This window comes from Manis javanica, chromosome 3 (genome assembly GCF_040802235.1).
Source record: "Manis javanica isolate MJ-LG chromosome 3, MJ_LKY, whole genome shotgun sequence".
Classification (NCBI taxonomy): Eukaryota; Metazoa; Chordata; class Mammalia; order Pholidota; family Manidae; genus Manis; species Manis javanica.
In genome coordinates this window covers 200,819,587-200,840,949 of record NC_133158.1, presented here as the reverse complement: position 1 = coordinate 200,840,949, position 21,363 = coordinate 200,819,587, and the positions used below count along the sequence as shown (strand labels likewise).

The window sequence follows — 21,363 nt, the reverse complement described above, 5'->3', positions numbered from 1 at the left end:
GCACTAACTGACCCTATAGTGCTCCCACCATTTTGCAGAGAAAACAGAGAACTATAGTTGTCCAGGTCATGGCTAAGATGTCCACAGCTAGGATGGAACTTGTGCACCCGGTGCCAGAATCTTAATCCCCACCCTACACTGCTTCTCCATTCGGAAACAACATGTGGTTAACAACAGCTCAGCTCATTGATGAATTAAAAGATCACAGAATGTTGGGGAATGTAGAAGTCTTTCTAAGTCAAATGGCTGCAGGGGCCATGAGGTAAGATACATGAGGGAGGCCAGCAGGTGTACATGCCCACGAGGCCATGGCAGCAGAGTGGCAGGAACTGCGGCAGACTGACAAGCACGTGCCTGGGGAAGGGAGACAGCCACCTCTGACCACAGCAGATCGCGGCCACACAGGGAGGTGGGCCCAGTGCCGCTGGCTCTCCCAAGTTTTCAAAAGAAGCCGGAAGTTTGTATTTTTATGTGAAACTGCCCATTTCCAATGCTGTCTCAAGTTTTTAAACACACTGTAAGGGGCAAAACACATGAGTAGGCCATTAGCTTGTGACCTCTGATATGACCTATCTCATACACACAATACACACACAGCCCCCTCAGTGCTTTATTTAAAATTCATTTAATGTGGTCCCTTGGATTGGTTCTACACAGGTAGAAACTGCCTTGCCTTCTTTAGTGCAAAATTTGAACTATTAACTTATGCAACACATGGAAACACTAATATAAATTTCCCCTGGGTGATTTTAATCAGTGGACTGAGTACTGAATAAATGGATAAATAAAATGTTTATTAAATACCTATTCTCTCATTTGAATCCCACTGCAAGTCTGTGAACATGGATTTACTATCCTCACTTTACAGTGAACCCCAGTCATAATTCATATGATTATTACACAATTTAGATAATATTCAGGTCAAATCATACACACAAGAGAACATGTTCCTACAATAAAAGTCTAAGGTAATACTCTTAGCCTTTGGAACAAATATTAGCCAAGCCCTGTTATAACAGCCTTATAAAAGAATTTTATCACATCATATTTGTCACTTTAACGAGACTTATGGAAAATTTTTTAAGTTAAAAATACAGAACTCCTGAATTAGAAATACCTGTAGTCTAACTACAATTTAAGCAAATGGAAACCTATTTCATATACTTGAGCTCTTTCTATGCAGCAGGCACTAACTGGGCATGGTTTTGTGTGTGCATATAATATTGACATTTATACATGAGGTCAATTAATTCTTATAATAAGCCTACGATAAAAGGACTATTATCACTATTGAAAGATTTGGAAAGGGGAGGACAGGGAAGTTAAGTAATCTGCCCAAGGTCACAAAGCTAGTTAGTGGCAGAGCTGGGATCTAAACAGCCTAGTACCAGAGTCTGTACACTTGACCACTACACTCCAAACTTAAAAAGCATGTGGCTTGTTTTTGTTTGTCATACCACATAAGTACAGACAGTGAAAAGCGGGCAAAGTCACATGATATTTTTTCCCTCTTGTTAAAAAACAACAACAAAAGCTTTTCAAAACAAACCACCAATCAGACACTGGCACTATACAACCTTAGAAAAACCTATCACCCTCCGCCAATACAGTAGCTTGTTTCAAAAGCTCAGATAAGCAGTCCTGCTGATCAATCATGTAAAAGACCATTTTCCCCTGGCCTTCCCCAGGCCCCTTTGAAGGCCAGCTTCTCCAGAACACTCAGAAACAATTCACCCTGAGCTCCTCAGTTCCCTCTCACCCCTTCTTTATTCTTCCCTTTACACCAAACTTCTAATGGGGTCTATTCATCTGCCCCATGTAGAAATTGCAAGAAAGAGAGAGATTATTTGAGGGTCTGCTTCTTCAGGTCTAGGAGTCAAGAAGTCTATGCACTTCTACTTTGCTAATAGAACTTGTCTGAACTTGGAGTTTCTTAAAAACAGAAGCAAAGAGTACCTAAGCCTTAGTCATTTAAGAACTCAAGACAGAACTTCAGGGGTGGAAGTTTGTTTTTGAATCAGAAGGGAAAGAATGGCTGGAAACAATATCCTTTTAGGCACACAAAATCTCCTGCATTTATTATAACCCTGGGTCAGTCTGTGAAAAACAAAGTTGCTAAAGGCCGCATGCTGGGATCTCAGACCGTGGGTGTGTTATCACTGCACATCAATTTTATAAAATAAGCTACAGTGCAGCCTCTGTGTGTGTGTGCAGTGAAGTTGACTTTTATGAAATAAACAGCAATATGCACTCATGGAGCTAAAGATTAGTATCAAGCCAAAGCCTGATTTTAATTTATGGAACTACCTTGTAACTACAGCAATTCTGTACCAAGGGAGGCCCTTGGGGGATGACAAGTCATTGGAGAGTCCCCTGCTTTAGCACCTAGTCACACACTGTTCTCCGGTATCATAAAAATGTAATTCACAGAGACTAGAAATACAGAACTTGTTCCTGTACAGAAGAAGGAAAACAGCTAGAAACTTGAGGCCATCAAGGAGTCTTGGCAATTTCTAAGGTCTGTGCTTTTGCACATTGGTTTCTTATAAAATATGACAGATGACATTTCAGCTACCCTGAACCATAAAATATTTTGTACACTTGGCCCTAGATGGTATGAATTACTGAGACACACCTTGTACAGGAGGAAACAGAAAAGAATACATCAGAAACAGTACACAGCATCTTCACTACAATCTGTACCTCTAAAATATGATTTTAGAGGGCCTTAACTAAGCTGAAATAAAAATGAAATCTGATTTTTAAAAACCCCACATCTCACCATAACTAGGCCTGTTCTAGATTTCTTTCCAATAACAGAAAACTCAAAATTTACTCCTTCACCACAAGGCACATGGTCTTGTAAAACCTCATGCTAGAAAGCCTTTAACGCCCCCAAATGTCCTATTTTGTAGGTCATACTGTCATTATCTTGTTCTGCGATCAGCCTGATTAAATTATAGAAAATTACGGATACATCACTCAGAATGGCGAGATCTGCTCCAGCTTGTTGTGTTTGTTTTGCTGTCCTTCTATCCTAATGCTCCAGCAGATTTTTAAAAAAAAGGGAAGAATGGTTGGAGGCACAAGGCAACTCCAAATGAGGATGGCAGGAGGATATGCTAACCTACTCTGAGGAATAAGCTCTCTCTCAGCTTTCCCAGACGGTATTCCCAACCAGACACAGAAATCCAAGGAACTTTTTACTCTATGGCACTTTGGCCTCCACCATTTCCTTTATACCTTGTCATTTCTGAGTTCAAAAATACCACTCTGCATGTAAGGGACCCAGGTTCGAGACCCTGGATGAGATTTTCTCTTTTGTGAAACTAATTTACTCAAACAATCTGAGCCCAAACTACCGGGATTACTAAACAAACTGGATGGCCAAAACAGCCAGGCAACACGTATTTCAAATCTGGTCTTTCCTACAAGAACATCTTGACATTAATAGGGTTCCTTGTATTTTAAACCAACTTTTGACCCCAGGAGAAGCCTGCCTGGTTCCTCCACCAATAAGACACCGTCCCTATGGTGTTTCCATGGCCTTTGACCACCTAATTTTATAAACCTCTCAAGACAGAGAGACAGAGATTTTCCACACCTCCCTTGGAACTCCCCTTTAAGGCCATTCAAAGATTAAAAACTCTGATGCACAGCAAGGCCAAAAACTGTCCAATTTATACTTCTCCAGCCTGATTAACACTGTGCAGAGACTTGTCAAGTAACAGCTGTGTCATCCCCAGAGACTGCTGCACGTGGATAAATTAAAAATCAATTTTGTATTAGAAACTATTTTGAAGCATTCAAAGCAATGTGATTTTGAGCTACCCTCCTTATTTTAACAGGCAAGCTCAGTGTACCCTATTAACTGTCGCTGGAGCACACGGTTTTCTTTTCAGAGGACAGGCAGACATTACTGCCCAGTATCAACCTTGCCTCCGATGTGGTACCTCAGAATCATTAGCTCTGGCCGGCAGGGGCTGTGAAATAGTTTACTATTGAAACTCAAACCATTTCTCTGGGGTTCCTGTCACAGTCAAGAGGGAGTGCCCAGTCACTGAAAAAAATAATAAGAATAAGTAGGGGGAAGAGTTAAATCTTCTACCCTTTCTCTTCAACAGACATATAAAGACACGTAAAATATAAAAATAAGGGCTCCTGTTGCTTTTAAGTCATTTTGCCTCCCAATTTTACTAGAAAGCAAGAGGGAATTTTTTAAGTTTTGTTCATGAAGAACACAATAACCTGTTCTGGTACTGACCCACAACTGAGGAAACAATGAAAGTACTAGAATAAAAAAGCAAGTGTTCCTTTGGGCTTCCCCTTAGGAACAAGTATCAGGGAGATTTCCAATGATAAATATAATAGTATCTGAATTCATACATATTTATGGGTAAACTTAAGCTAATGAGAAAATGGCACCTACGGTTAAAGGATTTACAGATGTAACACACACAGGAGAAAGCCTTCCCTGCCATAAGGACGGTGGCCAAATGCTGAACCCCAGGCCTAGCACAGAGTCCCAACATCACTGTCCCTCTCTTCCTCTTTCTCAGGCTGACAAACTTCGTTCAGGATGCAATTCAGGAGTCTGCTAAAGATAAGCACATGGTATAGCACAAAGGCCCTCTAGGACACTTTTTTGAACACGGTATTGGGCCTTGATAATGGAAAAAAGAGCCATAAACAACAGCAGAGATGCATTTAAATTCCCAAATAATAATGTTCTAGGTCATGAAATAAAGGCTTTGAATAATCATATTTAAAGCCACTTCTCAAAGAGAGTTTAGGTTTAGCACCCTTTGTTGAGGGTCACCTCCAAAAGCGAGTACAGAACTTTTTCTTTTTGATGTGTAGCCAGTAGGATCATCATTAAACTCTATAGGACAAACCATTTTTTTTTCTGCATATGTATGAGGCCCATATAACTAACACACACACACATACTTCAGAGGCCCAGGAGGAAATGACTAAGTGGAATTTGGAATTTTAAATAAGAAATCTATCGCTTAGGTTAGTAGTGTCAGGTTAAAAGCTTGCCCATGCCCAAAGCTAATTCGGTTCTCAACAGTCCCATGGGTGTCTACTTGAACAGAAGGAGCTAGGAAACCTTAGCAGGCCAAAGCCCAGCCTGGGGAATTGCTGGAACTCTGTGCCAGGGGCTGAGGCTCACCCCAGACTTGGTATCAGATAATACCAAGTGCTAGTCTGGATTTCCAGGACTAATCTACTCAAGGGAGGAACTTCCAGGTTCCCTGGTGTCTGTGCTGTAGAGCGGGAGTACTGGAGCTTTTGTACATCCACACTGTGCCTGCCCAGTAGTGTATTTAATAAGAGAAAATAGAGAAAACCATTAGTAGCAATGGTTTAGGGGAGGGGGGTGCAGAGGCAAGGTGGGGGCCTAAGGAAAGCATTCTAAATTTTCTATAGATTCAGTTTTCTCAAGTTTTTTTTTTTGTATTCTAATATAAACTTCTTAAATGTATGTTTACAGGTTCTCTAGCTTCTTAAAACAGTACATTAGTAGTGCTGTTTACCAATTTTATATTTACTCAGAAGGGATATTGGGTTTCCAAAGTCATTCTCCCAGTGTAATTCCCCCTCTAAAGCCCCCCTACACAACACACACACACACACACACACACACACACACACAAACTATATACATCTCTCCTTTCTTTTAGGGTCAAATTATAATCTTCTGCTATATAATTCTTAAAAACCTGGGATGATTTCAATCAAGGCAACCTCAATCTCCAGACTTACTCAACTTTCATGCAAAGCAATTCTCCAGGTAAAGAAAAATCCTTCTCCCACATATAAATAAATAAACAAAGAACTTAGCATTAAAACTGGGATTTAGGACTACAATTATACTCTACATTAAATACAAATTAACACTAATTTTACCAAAGTCAATATTTCTTACATCATCTCACTCCCAAGTTTCTTCAAGACTCACTGAGCACTTACCAAGCCTTGTGTTACTGTGTCTGACTTGCAAAATAGACCATTTGCCCAGAAATTGCTCTTAGGTCAGATGCAAAGGGCTTACAAAACATTTATAAAACATGTTTAGAACAGGCAACAAACATCCACAAAAATCTACTCAATGCAAAGGCAAGTGGAAAAGCCTCGCAAATGAGGCTTCCTGGTAAAAAACTGGAGGGACTTTCATGGGCTTTCCAAAAGGTAGTTTTTTCTTACTTCAGTCAAAGTGGCTTGGCTTTGTGACTGGAAGAAGTAGTGGATTTTTTTTTTTTTTTTTTTTTTTTAGTGACTGGATAACAGAATTGAATTAGAGAACAGGGTGAGAGAACCTACCCTTAAAATACAACAACCACCAGGCACCAGCAAGCAGGAGAGGCCCACCCAGCACCCGAGCTAAAATGGAGCCTGATTTCCTCTCAGACGGCGAGGGTAGTCGCGCGAGGTCAGGGTCAAGGTCACCGGCAGGGCAGGCTGCAGCTGCCCGACTGCGCTACACACCACGGGAGGGGAGGCGGTCCGTCTCCGTCACAGCCGAAACAGATACATCCCTTCTCTTCTCCGGCCCTCCCTCCAACCCCGCCAAGTCTTTTTTTTTTATAAAGCAGAGGGAGAAGAGAAGGAAAATAACCAAATCACCTCACCGCTCCGGTTTTCACACACCAGCTCATCCGCTCCCAAACTTGCCATCTAAGGGCAAGTTCGCAGAGAACACCGAAGCCCGTTTTGTCCGAGCAGGGCAAGCCTCCCGCGACCCCCCCGGGACCCCTGCCGCCCCTCCCTCCCCGCAGCACGCCCCCGAGAGGGGCCGGAGCGGCGGCCGGCCGGCCATGTGCATGCACACACACTTCCACCAACTGCTGCGAGTTTTCTGTGAATCGCAGCGCGGAGCCTCCCAACTCGCCCTCCCCGACTCCACCGCCTTCCCTTCCCTCGCACAAAATCTCCCTCCACACGCAGCCGCCCGAGAGGGCTTTTCTGCGTATATATATTACATATGTGGTATTATCCTCAGAACCTCTAGCGGGCAGGCGAGAAAGGACTGCACAGGGGCATTTTTTTTTTCCTAAAGGAAGGGGAAAAAAAGCACAACCCGAGCCCTGTGCGTCGACTCCTTGCGTTCCGGGAAGGGGAAAGAAAGAGGAATGTTTGCGGAGCGGGCTGTCTGCAAGCGCCCGTGCTGGCCACTTCGGCCGCGGCCCGGGAACACGGAGCCGCGGGGCGCGCGCCGGAGCCACCCGCGCCCCCTCCCCGTTCCCCGGGCAGGCATCGCCGCGGATATTTCGCGAGGGGGAGATCGATCGCACCGCCTGTCTGCAGCGGAAACGCACAAGCTCCACACACAGCCCGAGCCCGAGACACCATAACCTTAACCCTTCCCCCACCCTCCGTGAACTTCAGGTGACCGACCACGTCGGCCTGACACCCGAGCGGGCGGGCGCCCCGGCTCCGCTCCCGCCCCCAGCCCGGGTTTTGCAGGATCGGGCTCCGAGCAGCGCCAAACCGCCGGGAGTGGGGACCCGCGCGGGGGGGAAAGGAGAGAACTGACCCTCGGCCTCCCCCGACCCCTCCCTCCGGCGCCTTCGGCGTCCCCTCCTCCCCGTCACCCCGCCCCACGCCTTCTCCCCTGTCCCCTCCCCCCTGCATTCAAGGAGCCGGGCGGCCCCGGGGGATATTTTTAGTTGCTTCTTTCTCCTTCACTTTTAGCTTTAGCAGCATCTCGGAACACTCAAAGTGGAGAAAGATGGGGCGGGCGGTGGGGGGGGGGCGGGCTGGAGAGGGAGTGGGGGAAAAGTTAGGAGCCTAGCAAAGAAAAGCCGGAGGGCGGGCGGAGAGGACCCGGGGGCGCGGGTGGAGGAGGGGCAGGGGACCCGGCCGCGCCGGCGGTGTGTGTCTCCAGCTGGTGTGGGTGGCCGCGGCCGGGGAGGGCTCTGTGCACTTTAGTCCCGGACTCTGCTCGGGCTCGCCGGGGAGGGGGCTCCGAGAGCCCGAGTCTCGCCGGGTCCCGTCTGCTCCGCCTGACCCCGCATTTTATTGCGGCCAGGAGCCCTGCTCCGCCCTCCCTCTGCAGGGACCTCGCGAGCCGCGAGCCGCCCAGCCTCCTGCCTCCGCCTCGGCGCAGCTCCCGCACCCCACATCCGCCCGCCGCTGCCCGGCCTCGCCCCCAGCCTGGCCGCCCCGCGCCCCCCGCGCCCGGGCGCCGCGGGAGCAACCGCCCGGCGGCGCGTGTGGACCAGTGTGTGTGCAGTGCCCCCACACCCTCCCCAGCCGCTCCCGCCTCGCCCGCCCGCCCCCGACTCCCCTCCGCCGCCACCGCCTCCTCCACCTCCGCCTCCTCCTGCTCCTGCTGCCGCCGCCGGCGGCGGCTCCGGGGCCGACCAACCCCGGCGCAACCTTTAGCCGGAGACGGACCTCTCCCTGGATCCTGTCCCCGGCGGGCGGCAGCGCGCCCTCGCCCCGACACCCCCAAACGCCATGTCACGGCCCCCAGCCCTCCGCGCGCCCCGACCCCCGCACCCTCAGGCACTGGGATCCACAAGGAATTTTTTTTTTTTGTAAGATTCCAACCTCTCCCACCTCCCCCCACCCCCGATTAAAAAAAAAAACCGGCATCCACACTACTCCCCTCCTCCTTTCTCTAGCCCCCTCCCCCCAGCAACCCGGAGTGAGGAGAGGGAGGGGGAGGGAAAGGGGGGAAAAAGCCCGATTTCAAGGAAAAAAAGAGGGGGGGTGAGAGAAAGAAAGAAAAAGAGAGAGAGAATAGAAAGGGCACGGGGCTGATCATCACCAACATGGCTGCCTCAGCATAGACCTAAACGAGGAGTAACCCGGGCTGTGTCTTTGTCAGTTTCACCTCTGTAACCCTAAACTAATGCAGAAAACAACGGAGGAGGCTGCGGAGGGGAGAAGGAGAGGGAGGGCGAGAAAATGGCACGAGAGGAGGTGGAGAAGGGATGACTTACGTGAGGGAAGGCGCTTGGGCTGCTCCTGCTTCCTCCTGGGCATTTTCCCCCTTTTCTCACATTCTCCTCCTTGGTTAATGTGAGATCAAATAAACCCCCGTGGGGGCAGAGAGGCAGACACTGGCAGGAGCTGGGAGGTAGTTGGGGGGCGGGCGGGCGGGCAGGGGGAAACCCCTTCTCTCCGGTGTGAGCAATGGGCTGAAGCTTGTTTCCTGGAGCCAGAAGAGGGGTTTTCTTCTTTTCTTTCCTTTCTTTTTTCCTTTTTTTTTTTTTTTTAATTTTTGGTCGTGCACCTGGCTTGTCCCCGAGCGTAATGTTCTTCAATGGAAACGGATCTAATAGGTGTGAGTGTGTGTGTGTCCTGTGCTCGCGTGTGTGATGGGAGGCATAAATAAATGAGTGCCGGTGCGGCGGTGTCTATGGCCGCGCGCTGTATCTCCGAGCCCCTAACACTAATGTCGGGATCAAAGGGCAGCGGCGGCAGCCCGGCTCGCAGCTCGCTCTTGCTCTCTCTCTCGCTCTCTCCTCTCGCGCGCTCTCTCTCTGTCACACACACACACACGCGCACACACGCACACACGCACACACACAGGCACAGACTGAGGGAAAGAGCGAGAGCTAGACACACACACACGCGCGCGCACACGCACACACACACGCGCACACACACACACACACACGCGCGCACACACACACACAGCAAAGAGGAAGGTGCCCTAAGGCTCCCAGGGCGGACTCAGCCTGGATTTGCAGCCGCTCTGTCTGGAAAGAATGGGGGGCGCGCTTGCGGGGGTGGGATGGAGTTCTTCGAATCTATCCTGCTATTCGCTACATCTAGGGGGAAAAAACTTTTTCCCACTCTTTAAACAACGAGTCGTTCATTATTCTTACTGATTTTTTAAAAGAAAATAGGTTTTTCTCCTAACTTTCTTTTGTTTATTAAACTGCGTTTTGTTCTGTATAAAATTCAGGCTTTTTCACTGCACGAATTACCCTCCCACCCGGTCACCTTAAGTGTGTGGAGGTTACAGTCTTCCACACACTCTTACAAAATATTCCAATAAGAATAATTTTGCAAAAATAAAAATATAACATACGGTGAAATCAATAACTAGGTTGATGGAGTGAGTGCCCAGGTTTGGAGTGTCCGGTAGAGTCAAAACTGAAAAATGCTGCCTACATGAAAAAGGGGGAAAAATAAGATTAGGTCACCCCTGATGGTTGATTTAACGTCTACATGATACTCCTGCAGTGCACACAACAATCCTAACTTCTAAAATTTACTTTTTTTCCTTGCTACAATGCAGGTATATGATGTTTCCCCTGAAGCAATTCCAGTTTGCATTATGAGCCCAATATAGCAGTTTTCATTAACTGATGCATACTTTCATTACTTTACAAATCACACATCTTTCTTCAAAGACACACATAAAGGGGAAAAATAGAAAAAGATGGGTCTCACTCTAGCACAAAAGCTACTTGGTGAAAGAGGACTGCTCTCTTTGTGACTTGCAGTCATTTGGATAAAAGTTCACTCAGAGGTTGTTAATGATTTAAACTCCAAAACCTGCTACTATAATTGAAGTAAAAATGGTCTGAAGAAAAGTTGTTTCATAAAACTCTTTGAAAGAGGAAACTTTGAACTTAGCAGAATACATTATATGTCATGAGTCACATGTAGCTAAAAAATAAAAAGGTGAATTATTTAACTACATCTTCCCTTTTTAGCTTTTTTAAAACTGACTCATCTTATGTTAAATATTGTCTTACCAATTTTAAAATAGACTTTTTAATCAAAGAAGGTGGAGGCATGGTGAAAATGCAGAATATTAAAATGACACCCTATAAGCCTACATGGATAGTTAATGCCTCTTTGAGGTTCTGGCTTAATTCTCACAACTGGAGTGACCTTAAAGACAGCCATTGGGTTAAGTCCCTATGTACTCCCTTCACAAATAACAGGAAGGCTTTATATTGCACACTTTGATTAGAGAAGCTTGAAGAGTGTTGTATCTTCCAAACGATGTTTTTCATTGATAAAGAAATCTCGGGATGAAATCCTCCCTGTCGTTCCTCCAAAAGATCTAGCTTCCCAGTGACAAGTAATGACATTGGAAGCAGGTTTTGGAACCCCTGCTTCAATTCAATCTAAAACCCAAACAGAGAGCAGTCGAGTTGAAGAGTGGAGCATCATTCACTGAACGTTGGCTTAAGTAAACTGGCAGTTAAGTTTCTCTGTGGTATAACGTGAAATACATCAAACTCACTTTGCCATGGCTTTCACTATTATCAGTAGTGCTGGACTTGAACTGAATATACGAATGATAAATCAGAGCCCATCCAAGTAGACTCCTCGCCCTGAATATGTAGGGTCTTTGAACCTAACACAAGGTAAACAAAGTGGTCACCACACTCCACCATCACTCGTCTAGAATCTTCGGCTAGGATACAGAGGACTGTTACTCTGCAGGCACGCCACACCACCACCTTTTCCTGAATTGCTATGACTCTACCGTGCTTACTACACTCTAATTGAAAACACACTTTAGGCCTTCCCTCAAAGCAGAGTACATTTCCTGCGACCTTTTAAAGGCACGCAGGCAAACACTGTCAAGTTTTAATTATATAGGTGTTTTATCAACAGCCAAAAGCATTTTTAAATTAAACTCGTTTATACCTCGACCACTTTCAAAAATTATTTGAAAGAGTACACAACATAGAAAATGGAAATAGGGACAAAACAATTTCTGTTTCATTCTCAGCTTTGTATTTCTCTGCTACAGAGCCTGCTTCAAGGGTGCTGGCATCTCACCTTGAATTGCTATATACTCTGACGACACAAACTAATTTTAGTGTTAGACTAACCTAAAATATTAGGAAGGTAAATAGCTGGAAGTTGCTACAATGGATTTAAAAATCAAGTGAATAAATAATTTGGGAGACGTATGTCTTTGGAGGCACCTATCCATAAATCATTAACTTGGATTATTTTTTACCATAGTTATCACATTGGAATATACTATTTGATTCACCCCCACAGCCCAAGTTTTTAAAATATATTTTACCTTAATAATTATAGGTCTCTCTCCTTCCCCATCTCAATCACCATTCAAATGGGAGATTAAAGTAGGTTTTCTCAAAAGTGTGCATTCTAAAAAGATGTTTCAGAAATGCTCACTCTCAGGAGAGTAAATTCTATCCTAGCCCAAGTGTTGCTGGGGTGGGGTGGGTGAGGGGGAAGGTGGGGCAGGTACAAAGGAAGCCCTTCCCCCACAATGGCATGTGGCCTGTAAAGGGGTCCTTGGGGTCAAAACTCTTTTCATAAGAATACTAGATGTTATTTGCCCTTTTATCTGTATTGACATTTACAATGATGATGCAAAAGTATGAGGAATAAAATGCTGGCAACTTAGCAGCTCAAATCAAGGCAATGGCTCCAGAACGTATTAGTAGTCATTCTCTTCTTCATCACTATGGACTTAGAGAAAAGAAAGGAAGGTTCATTTAAGAATGTCCTTGTTGCAACAGTAAAAATTGTTAATTTTATTAAATCTCAACCCTTACGTATAAGACTTTTAAATGATCTTTGTGACCAAATGGTAGGTACATATAAAGCACTTCTGCTGTATACTGAAGTACACCAGCTATCTCAAGGAAAGTCACTTGTGAGATTGCTTGATATAACTGTTTTGTTCGTAGAGTACTATTTTTACTTGAAAGAACTGATAGACAAACAGTGGCTTTTCAGACTTGGGCATTTCTCAAAAAATGAATGAAGTAAGCCTGTAACTTAAAGGAAAACATTGGGTAGTATTTTTGGCAATGATAATATTTGTACTTAAAATGACAATTAGAATTTTAGGCAATTTGTACCCGTCGCTGTGAGTTTAACAGCTTCCTAATACAGACTTTCTGGTGCGATCCATGGTGATATTATTGAATGTGACTTTTTGATATTCACTCAACAGTTTGGAAGAACTGGGTAACTCAGTGAACCAATATTTGCCAAATGACCAATGCATAATGTTACAACATCACGCTATAGTGAAAAATCCATTCAAAGTACAAGATAGACCAATGGATTTTAATGTAAGAATATAAAAAGTTTATTGATATGGTTTCATGTTCTGCAGTGTAATTTTTTTTTTAACTGCCACTCATCAAGTTTTGGTATACTATCAAAGAAAAATAACCACACCTGAAAAACGATTACAATACTCCTACCTTCCTCTAACTAGGTAACTGTGTGAAGCTAGTTTTTCTTCATGTATATCTTCAACCAAAGAAACATAGCACAATAGATTGAATGCAGAAGCAGATATGAGAATCCAGCTGCATTCTATTAAGCAAGATATTACAGAAATTTGCTGAAATGTAAAACAAAGGCACTATTCTCATTGCATTTTCTGTTTTGAAAAATACACTTATTTTTCATAAAAATGTTTTCATGTGTTGAGTTTACTATTTTTATGTGAATTAGCAAATATTTTCTAAATTTTCCAGTTTTAATGTTTAACAGAGTGAACATCAATAGATATAATCCACATAAGCAAAAGTTCTTTGGGGCCCTCAAACACTTTTAAGAGGACTAAGGATTCCTGATTCCAAAAAGTTTGAGAACCACTGCCGTAGAAATGAATGAAGATGTAGTTAAAGTGAAATAAGAACATGTATGGGAGTTTACCAGCGGCTTCTGGATCCAATTGAAAATATGTTTGCCCTTCTCATAAAATGAAGCCCACTTAGTTCCAGGAGCTGAGGGTCAGTTTTGTGTCTGCCCGGCACTGGCTCCTCTGAAGAGATCCCTTTTGAGACAGAACAGATGTATTAGGGTTCTCCAGAGAACCAGAACCAATAGGATATATAATTTGATATATAGAAGGAGATTTATTATAGGAATTAGCTCACAGGTTTATGGAGGCCAAGAAGGTCAGTCCTATGGTCTACCATTTGCAAGGTGGAGAAACAAAAACGCTGGTGGCATAATTCAGTCTAAGTCCCAAGGCCTGGGAACGGATGGGCCAGTGGTGTAAGTCCCAGATCTGAGGCCGAAAGCCTGAGAACCAGGCGCTCAGATGTCCGAAGGTGAGAGAAGACAGATGTACCAACTCAAATAGGGAGAGTGAATCTGCTCCTCCTCCAACTTTAGTTCTGTTCAGGTCCTCAATGGATTATGCCCATCCTCCTTGGTGAGGGTGATCTTCTTTATTCAATCTACAGACTCAAATGCTAATCTCTTCTGGAAATACCTTCACAATTATAAGCCCAGAAATGATGTTTAACCAGCTCTCTGGACATCCCTTAGCCCAGTTCTGTTGGTACATGACATTAGCCATCACAGAGGAAAAGCAGGTGTTCACCAAGTCCAGCTACAACAGGCTGTCCAGCCATGTGGAGAAGCTGTTTACTCTGAACACAGGGCCCAAGCCTCTCCTGGCCTCAGTCCCTATAGGAATGGAAAACCAGCACGGGTCTCTTTCCCAGGGCTTGAGTTATCTGCTTTAAGAGTTAAGACAGGGATACTCTTTACCCCAAAAGTGCTCCTTGTCTGACATTTAAAATAATGAGGGCCTGTCCTGAAGCAGAGATATGGGTCTGGCTTCTCTCCTGGCCTGGACCTCATGTGTTATAAATCAGTATCTGGTGATGATGACCAGCCATCATTTACCGAGGGGGAGGCTTTTGCTGGAATCTGTACTTATACTCTTAGGAGGCCAAGGCCTGGCAGGGATCAGCAAGTTTTGTCACAGTTTGGATAAACCATGCTTGAAAAGTAATGGATGTACAAAAACATGACCTGACAGAGAACCTGGCAAAAGAAACACTTCTAGGCATTTTGAGCATCTTTCATCCAAATTCATGTGCCTGGGATCTTTCCCTTAAGTATCTTTGCAATTGTTCCTCAACTCAACACCATCACTAAATATGCAAGTCGTATTTAGATTAGGCAAATTGCTGATCTCTGCGGTCCATGTTTCCCTCACCTGATCTATCCTGTCAACCCTAATGACTGGAATACTCAGGCCTTCTCATTTGTTCCAAACTTGGACCCCAACTGGAACTCAAACTCTGGTCTCCAAAACTTTATTTGCCAGAATTCTTAGCATTTCTATTAATTTGGCTTCCCTGGGCCTTTTTTTATCTGTACAGATGAAATTCGCCTAAGCAGTTGCTCCCCACTTCCCTAACATTTTTCCAACAGATTTGTCTGCTTGCTTAATGTACTTCTTTGCTGCCTGACCCAGCCACCTTCTGACCTGCTTCAAATCATACTGCTGTCTCCTTTCCCGTCCCATGTTTGCATGGCTGCTTTTCTCCCAGCCCCTCTCTCTGACCGCAGTCAGTTCTGATTCAGTTTCTCTGCACTGCCTCTCTTTTCCTTTGCTGATTGTGTGCCTCCTCCCCTTCACTCACTATTGGGCACACACCTGGGGCATCTTGGCAAGGTTATTTTACCCAACTCACATGTCAAGCAACTTTCTCCATAGACTATAGCCTTGTATGGCATAATTCCGTAAGAGTAACAAAGAGCAAAATTATAACACACCAAGCATCATGATTATTGATGGTCAGCAAATAAAATGGGAGCAGAAGTCAATCAAAAAGCTTCCTGTGGGTTTGTTTCCCTTATACTCTTTCCTCCAAGATTCCTATCTCTGCCATCTGTAGTCACCCCAGTCTGCCTCCATTCTTTTTTTTTTTTTTTGCAAGATTTTATGTAGTTGGGTACCTTATGGAAGATAAGGCCAAGTTATGTTGAGCTCTGAATGTGTCTTTTCAGTTGTTGAGGGGTTAACTATGCCTTTTTTATTGGATTACAAGTCCTTTCTTATAAACAGTAAGTGATAATGCCATGGGAGTTAGCTATTATATGCTCCCTCTTTTCCATCATTTAATCACATACTTTAATGTTTTTAATAAAGAAGGAAAATTAGAGCTTCAAATTAGAATCACAGAACTTTATGGCATTGAAGATCACTTGGTTTAGCCCTGGTATTTCCCAGATGAGGACCTGAAGGACTGAAACGGTGGGTAACACTCCTAGCTAAGCTCTGACTAATGACTGCTCTTCCAGAAAATTCGAGCTCAAACATATGATAATGTGAAGACATATTTGTGGGCCCTAAAGGACTTAAACTGATTTTGCAAACCAGATCTTGGAAGCATTTGACATAACATACAAAATTAAGGAATTTAAATACTGTACATGAAAAATTCAGCACAGGTTTGATATTATACTAGCTTTTGGAAGTTTCTTTTAATATAAATAATGGTAGGTATGTAGGCCAGAAATAAATTTTTAAAAACAATTTTTAAAAATTCACAAACCATAAAAGTAAGCTGTATGTTGAGAATAGATACTATTGATTAAAAACTGGAAAGCCTTAAGAAAGCAAAACAGTATGAAAGAAGAGTGTTACATCTTCTGAGCAGAAACATGGCAAACTTTTCAAAATGAAATGTTTATACCTTCATGAAAAGAGTGCTTATGAAGCCCAACTTCAAATCCCATTCCAATATTAGCCAGTGGCACAGTTAGCCTTGGCCAATTGTCTTACAGACATCTTTCAGTGGGGTTCATAAGTGCCCTGGAAGGGTGTCAATGCATCAGTGCAAATCTGTTACCTCCAAGCACAATCCATGAGTCACCCAACCCAGCTCCCTGACAGCAGGTCAACGGGGCATTTTCATGTTGGGAAGATGGACATTATTACAGCAGCAGCTTCTGGAACCTCATCCTCCTTCCGTGTTGCATTCAGGAGCCTGTATCTGAGTGACAGTGGGAAAATCGAACTTTGTGAATTGTGTGGGACAAAAAAAAAACGGTACCTACAAATTGCTCAAACAACAGGAAGGAATGGGATGGATAAACTACAATATACATGCTTGTCCTGGGATTCGAAGCACAACTGGTTTAGCAAGTGTGCTTTCAAAATAAGCCCTTGGCAAATGAATTAACAAGTTAGTGTGGTGTTACACTCTGATAGAGATACTGCACCACGGATATTTTATTTTGTTGAAGTCTTACAGACCGGTACTCCTTTGGCACCTGTCTTGTTCCCATAGAGCACAGAGGACTGGCTGCCTTGCAGAGGTCCTGAGAACCAGACAACAGGCATTGCAGGAATTACTTAATTTCCAAAGGTCATGCCTTTAGAAATGTGCACCTCAGGTGGTTCAAGCTCCATTTGTGCCAGGTTGTTTGTTGTTCTAGAGAAAGGTTAGGTTGCTGACTGCTTTTTTATATATTCTGACTCCTCAGGGAGTTGCTTCTTTGTAGGGTGCCCATAGGAAGCTTTGTTGTGCCTTTTGCATAATGTGAGTGTTTTGTTCAGCAGTATTTCTGTCTGAGAGTCAACATAGTTACATATGGGGGGGAGGAGAACATACTGTATCAGCAAGGACTATCTAATTCATCTTTACATCAACTCTGAACTATTTTCTAAGGCTGGGGAAACTGAGGCATGGGCTAGGCAAGACATTGTTCAAGACTATGTAATTAGATCACTTTCATTTGGGGCTATAGACATTTAATTTGATGACTAGTATTCTCCTTTGGTCCTAGAGATCTCCCTGTATCAGTCAGACAGAAGCCTGAGGTGCAGATGGGCCATGCCCCATACCCTAGAGGCAAAGAGACTCCAGCTTTTGTCTAGCAGAGAAGGAGTAAACCCAGATGCCCCAGTAGTGTCCCCAGGAAATGTTGCTTCCAGTTCTGACAGATGAGTATGAGCTTCCACGGAGATATCACTTGTTAGGTTTTTGAAGACAGCAAAGTAATCTCTAAAAGTAACCAGAACACGAACAGAAGTGGACATTGCGTTCTTGTGCACAGGTGAGGTAATGTTGTGCTACTTCTTCTATCTTTGTCTCCTCTGATTCTCCCTTCTCTGCCCATTCTGTGCCCCAGGAACTGACCTCAAGTGACTGCATCGCCCACAAGCTCCCTATCAGGCTTGGCCTACAGCTGGGTACAGCCAACAGGAGGTTCTCATAGAGGGAAAAGAGTGAGAGGGGAGAAGAAGAAGGGTATTTCTTCTTTCCCTCCTCCCTGCTTTGATGTCTGTCTCTGGCTGAGATTCTGTACTTCCATGAATTCAGCTTCCAAGCACAACTCAGACTTCACTGGACTCGGGATATATTATACCCTCCCCTTGTTTGTCACCCTTAGAGGTGGTAAGGGCCTTCTGTGACTAACTACAATACACATGCAGCTAGTCTCTGGATGCCTCACCAGCCCTCATTTGTTTCCATAGTCTTACCCACACCTCTACAGTCCCTTTGTTAAAGGCTCTTGATTGGAATCATATGAGGTGAATTCTGCTCACTCCTTGAGCCTAGACTGATCCAAGTTCTTTTCTTTCATTCATTCATTCATTTAATTCACCAACTGTTTAATAAGCATAGCTATGTGCTAGACACTGTGCAAACCACTGGGAAAACCAATGTGAGCAAATGGAGACATTACCCCTGACTCTGTAAAGTTTTCAAACTCTAGGAATTATTTTAATTTACTTATTTTAGCCAGTGGTACACTTAGCCTTGGCCATTTGTCTTACAGGAGTCTTTCAATGGGGCTCATAAGTACATTGGAAGGGTGTCGTGTATCAGTGCAAATCTATTATCCTCCAAGCACAAAACATTAATCATCCAACCCAGTTCCTTGACAGCAGGTCAATGGAGCACTTTTATGTTTGGAAAATGGGCATTATTATAGTAGCAGCTTCTGGAACCTCATCATCCTTCCATGTTCCATTCAGGAGTCTATATCTAAGTGACAACGAGACTTTGTGAAATGTTTGGGACAAAAAATGATACCTACGGAGTGGATGCAAGATGGCGGTGTGAGAGGTGAGACAGAGAACGCCTCCCAAACCCACAGATGGTGTGAAAATATAGTTAATACAACTAACCCTAAAACAGCAACAGGAAAGAAGGCTGAACCAGACTGCACACAGACCTCAGGAACAAAGCACACCTCAAGAAACAGGGAAATGTATGAAAGCCTTGAGCCAGTGGGACCTGAGCCCTTCCCCAACCCCAGCTCATTGACAGGATGGAAAGAAATGGAGTGGGGTAGGGGGTGGAAGCCTGGGACTACTGAACACCTAGCCCTGGACATCTGCTTTGAGAGCAGAAACCTACATTGTGTGTTGCTCTGCAGGATGGGGAGCTGGGACAGGCAAAGTGCTCGAGAGACAGATTACAGCCATTTGTGGAGGACAGGATCCACACCTGGCTGCTCTGGGACAAGAGAAAGGCAGGCAATCTGAGAGGCTTCCTAGCAGCGAGAGGGCTGCTGAAGGGGCGGGGTTTTCATGGAGTTGGCTGTGTGGGAGAAGGGATACGGGGACAAAGTTGTCTGGGCATGCTCTGCCCAGCAGATTGGGAACTTTGAGGAGCTTCAGGCACTCCATCCCCCTGGCTGGCTACTCAGCTCCAAGGCCCTCCACTGTGATACGCAGCCTGCCAAGCCTTTCTCCTGGCCTGACGGCACCAGCTTGCAAACCAGCAGTCACTGCACTGGTGTCAGGCCAGTCAGAGGAAGGCTACTCCTACAACAGCTAGAGATGCAAATCACAGAGGCTTGCACTTGTGTGCTCAGCCCACTGAGTCTGATACTGGAGACAGGCATGGCAGACGGGAATCAGGAAACAGATCTTTCCTTCCCCCCAGGCACCAGCGCCAATCCCCTACCACCCCCAACCTCATTCTAGGGGCTGAGCAGCTCCAGAGACAGGAGCTTCTGAGCACTAGAGGGCACCACACAGAAATATGAAATGTCCAAAGAATATGGTTCAGACCAAAATCTCACAAACCCCAGAGAAAGGGCCAAATGAAACTGAACTCACCAATCTTCCTGAAAGAGAATTCAAAATAAAAATAATAAACATGCTTATGGAGATACAGAAAAATATTCAGGAACTCAGGAATGAATTTAAGACAGAGATTCAATCATTAAGAAATTCCGTATCTGAAATGAAACATACAATGGAGGGATTTAAAAGCAGATTTGATGTAGTAGAAGAGATGGTAAATGGAACAGAAATTAGAGAAGAGGACTACAAAGAAGCTGAGGCACAGAGAGGTAAAAGGATCTCTAAGAATGAAAGAATATTGAGAAAACTGTGTGACCAATCCAAATGGAACAATATTTATATTATAGGGGTACCAGAAGAAGAAGAGAGAGAAAAAGGGATAGAAAGTGTCATTGAGGAGGTAATTGCTGAAAACTTCTCCAATCTGAGGAAGGAGATAGTCTCTAAGGCCATGGAGGTGAAAAGATCTCCCAACACAAGGGACCCAAGGAAGACAACATCAAGACATATAATAATTTAAACGGCAAAGATCAAGGATAAAGACAGACTTTTAAAAGCAGCTAGAGAAAGAAAAAAGATCACATACAAAGGAAAACCCATCAGGCTATCATCAGATTTCTCAACAGAAACCTTACAGTCCAGAAGGGAGTGGCATGGTATATTTAATGCAATGAAGCAGAAGGGCCTTGAACCAAGCAAGGTTATCATTTAAATTTGAAGGAGGCATTAAACAATTTTCAGATAAGCAAAAGCTGAGAGAATTTACCTCCCACAGATCACCTCTACAGTGCATTTTGGAGGGACTCCTATAGATGGAAGTATTCCTAAGGCTAAATAGATGTCACCCAAAGGATAGACAAAGAGTACAGAATATGGTTCATAACATACAAAAAATGGAAGTTGAAGAAAAAGGAGGAAAGAAAAGAATCTTTAGGTAGTGTTTTTAATAGCATATGAAGTGAGTTAAATTAGACTGTTAGATAGTAAGGGAATTACCCTTGAACCTTTGGTAACCATGAATCTAAACCCTGCAATGGGAATAAGTACATACCTATTGATAAGCACCCTAAATGTAAATGGTCTGAATGCACCAATCAAAAGACATAGAGTCACTGAATGGATAAAAAAATAAAACCCATCTACATTCTGCTACAAGAGACTCACTTTAAACCCAAAGACTTACACAGACCTAAAGGAAAGGGATGGAAAAAGATATTTCATGCAACTAATAGGAAGAAAAAAGCAGGAGTGGCAGTACTTGTACCAGACAAAATAGACCTCAAAACAAAGAAAGTTAACAGGAGACAAAGAAGGACATTACATAATGATAAAGGGGTCAATCCAACAAGAGGATATAACAATTATAAATATCTATGTACCCAATACAGGAGCACCTATATATGTGAAACAAATATTAACAGAATTAAAGGGGGAAATAGAAAGCAATGCATTCATTTTAAGAGACTACAACACACCACTCACTCCAAAGGTGAGATCAACCAGACACAAAATAAGTAAAGAGACAGAGGCACGGAACAACGTATTAGAACAGATGTACCTAACGGACATCTACAGAACACTTGATCCAA

General features: G+C 44.1%; 2 protein-coding genes across 6 annotated transcripts in view; one reads left to right on the top strand and one right to left on the bottom strand.

Annotated features, from left to right (window-relative positions):
- Window positions 1-9,575, bottom strand: part of ZNF827 (zinc finger protein 827) — a 162,312-nt gene extending 152,737 nt beyond the window's left edge. For 3 of the 5 annotated variants that reach the window (XM_073232606.1, XM_073232610.1, XM_073232609.1), the window contains exon 1: window positions 8,955-9,574. In XM_073232606.1, coding sequence (XP_073088707.1) covers window positions 8,955-8,997 — 43 coding nt within the window. In that variant the 5' untranslated portion in view covers window positions 8,998-9,574. Of the gene's footprint in view, window positions 1-8,954 lie in introns of all 5 variants that reach the window. The other 2 variants (XM_073232608.1, XM_073232605.1) reach the window with 2 other exon arrangements.
- LOC140848145 (uncharacterized) lies at window positions 309-8,660 on the top strand. The gene is made up of 5 exons (XM_073230395.1): window positions 309-409; window positions 4,560-4,614; window positions 7,064-7,392; window positions 8,036-8,546; window positions 8,634-8,660. Exons 1-5 carry the CDS (start codon window positions 309-311, stop codon window positions 8,658-8,660), a joined length of 1,023 nt encoding a protein of 340 aa, XP_073086496.1.
- Window positions 9,576-21,363: the final 11,788 nt, after the last annotated feature.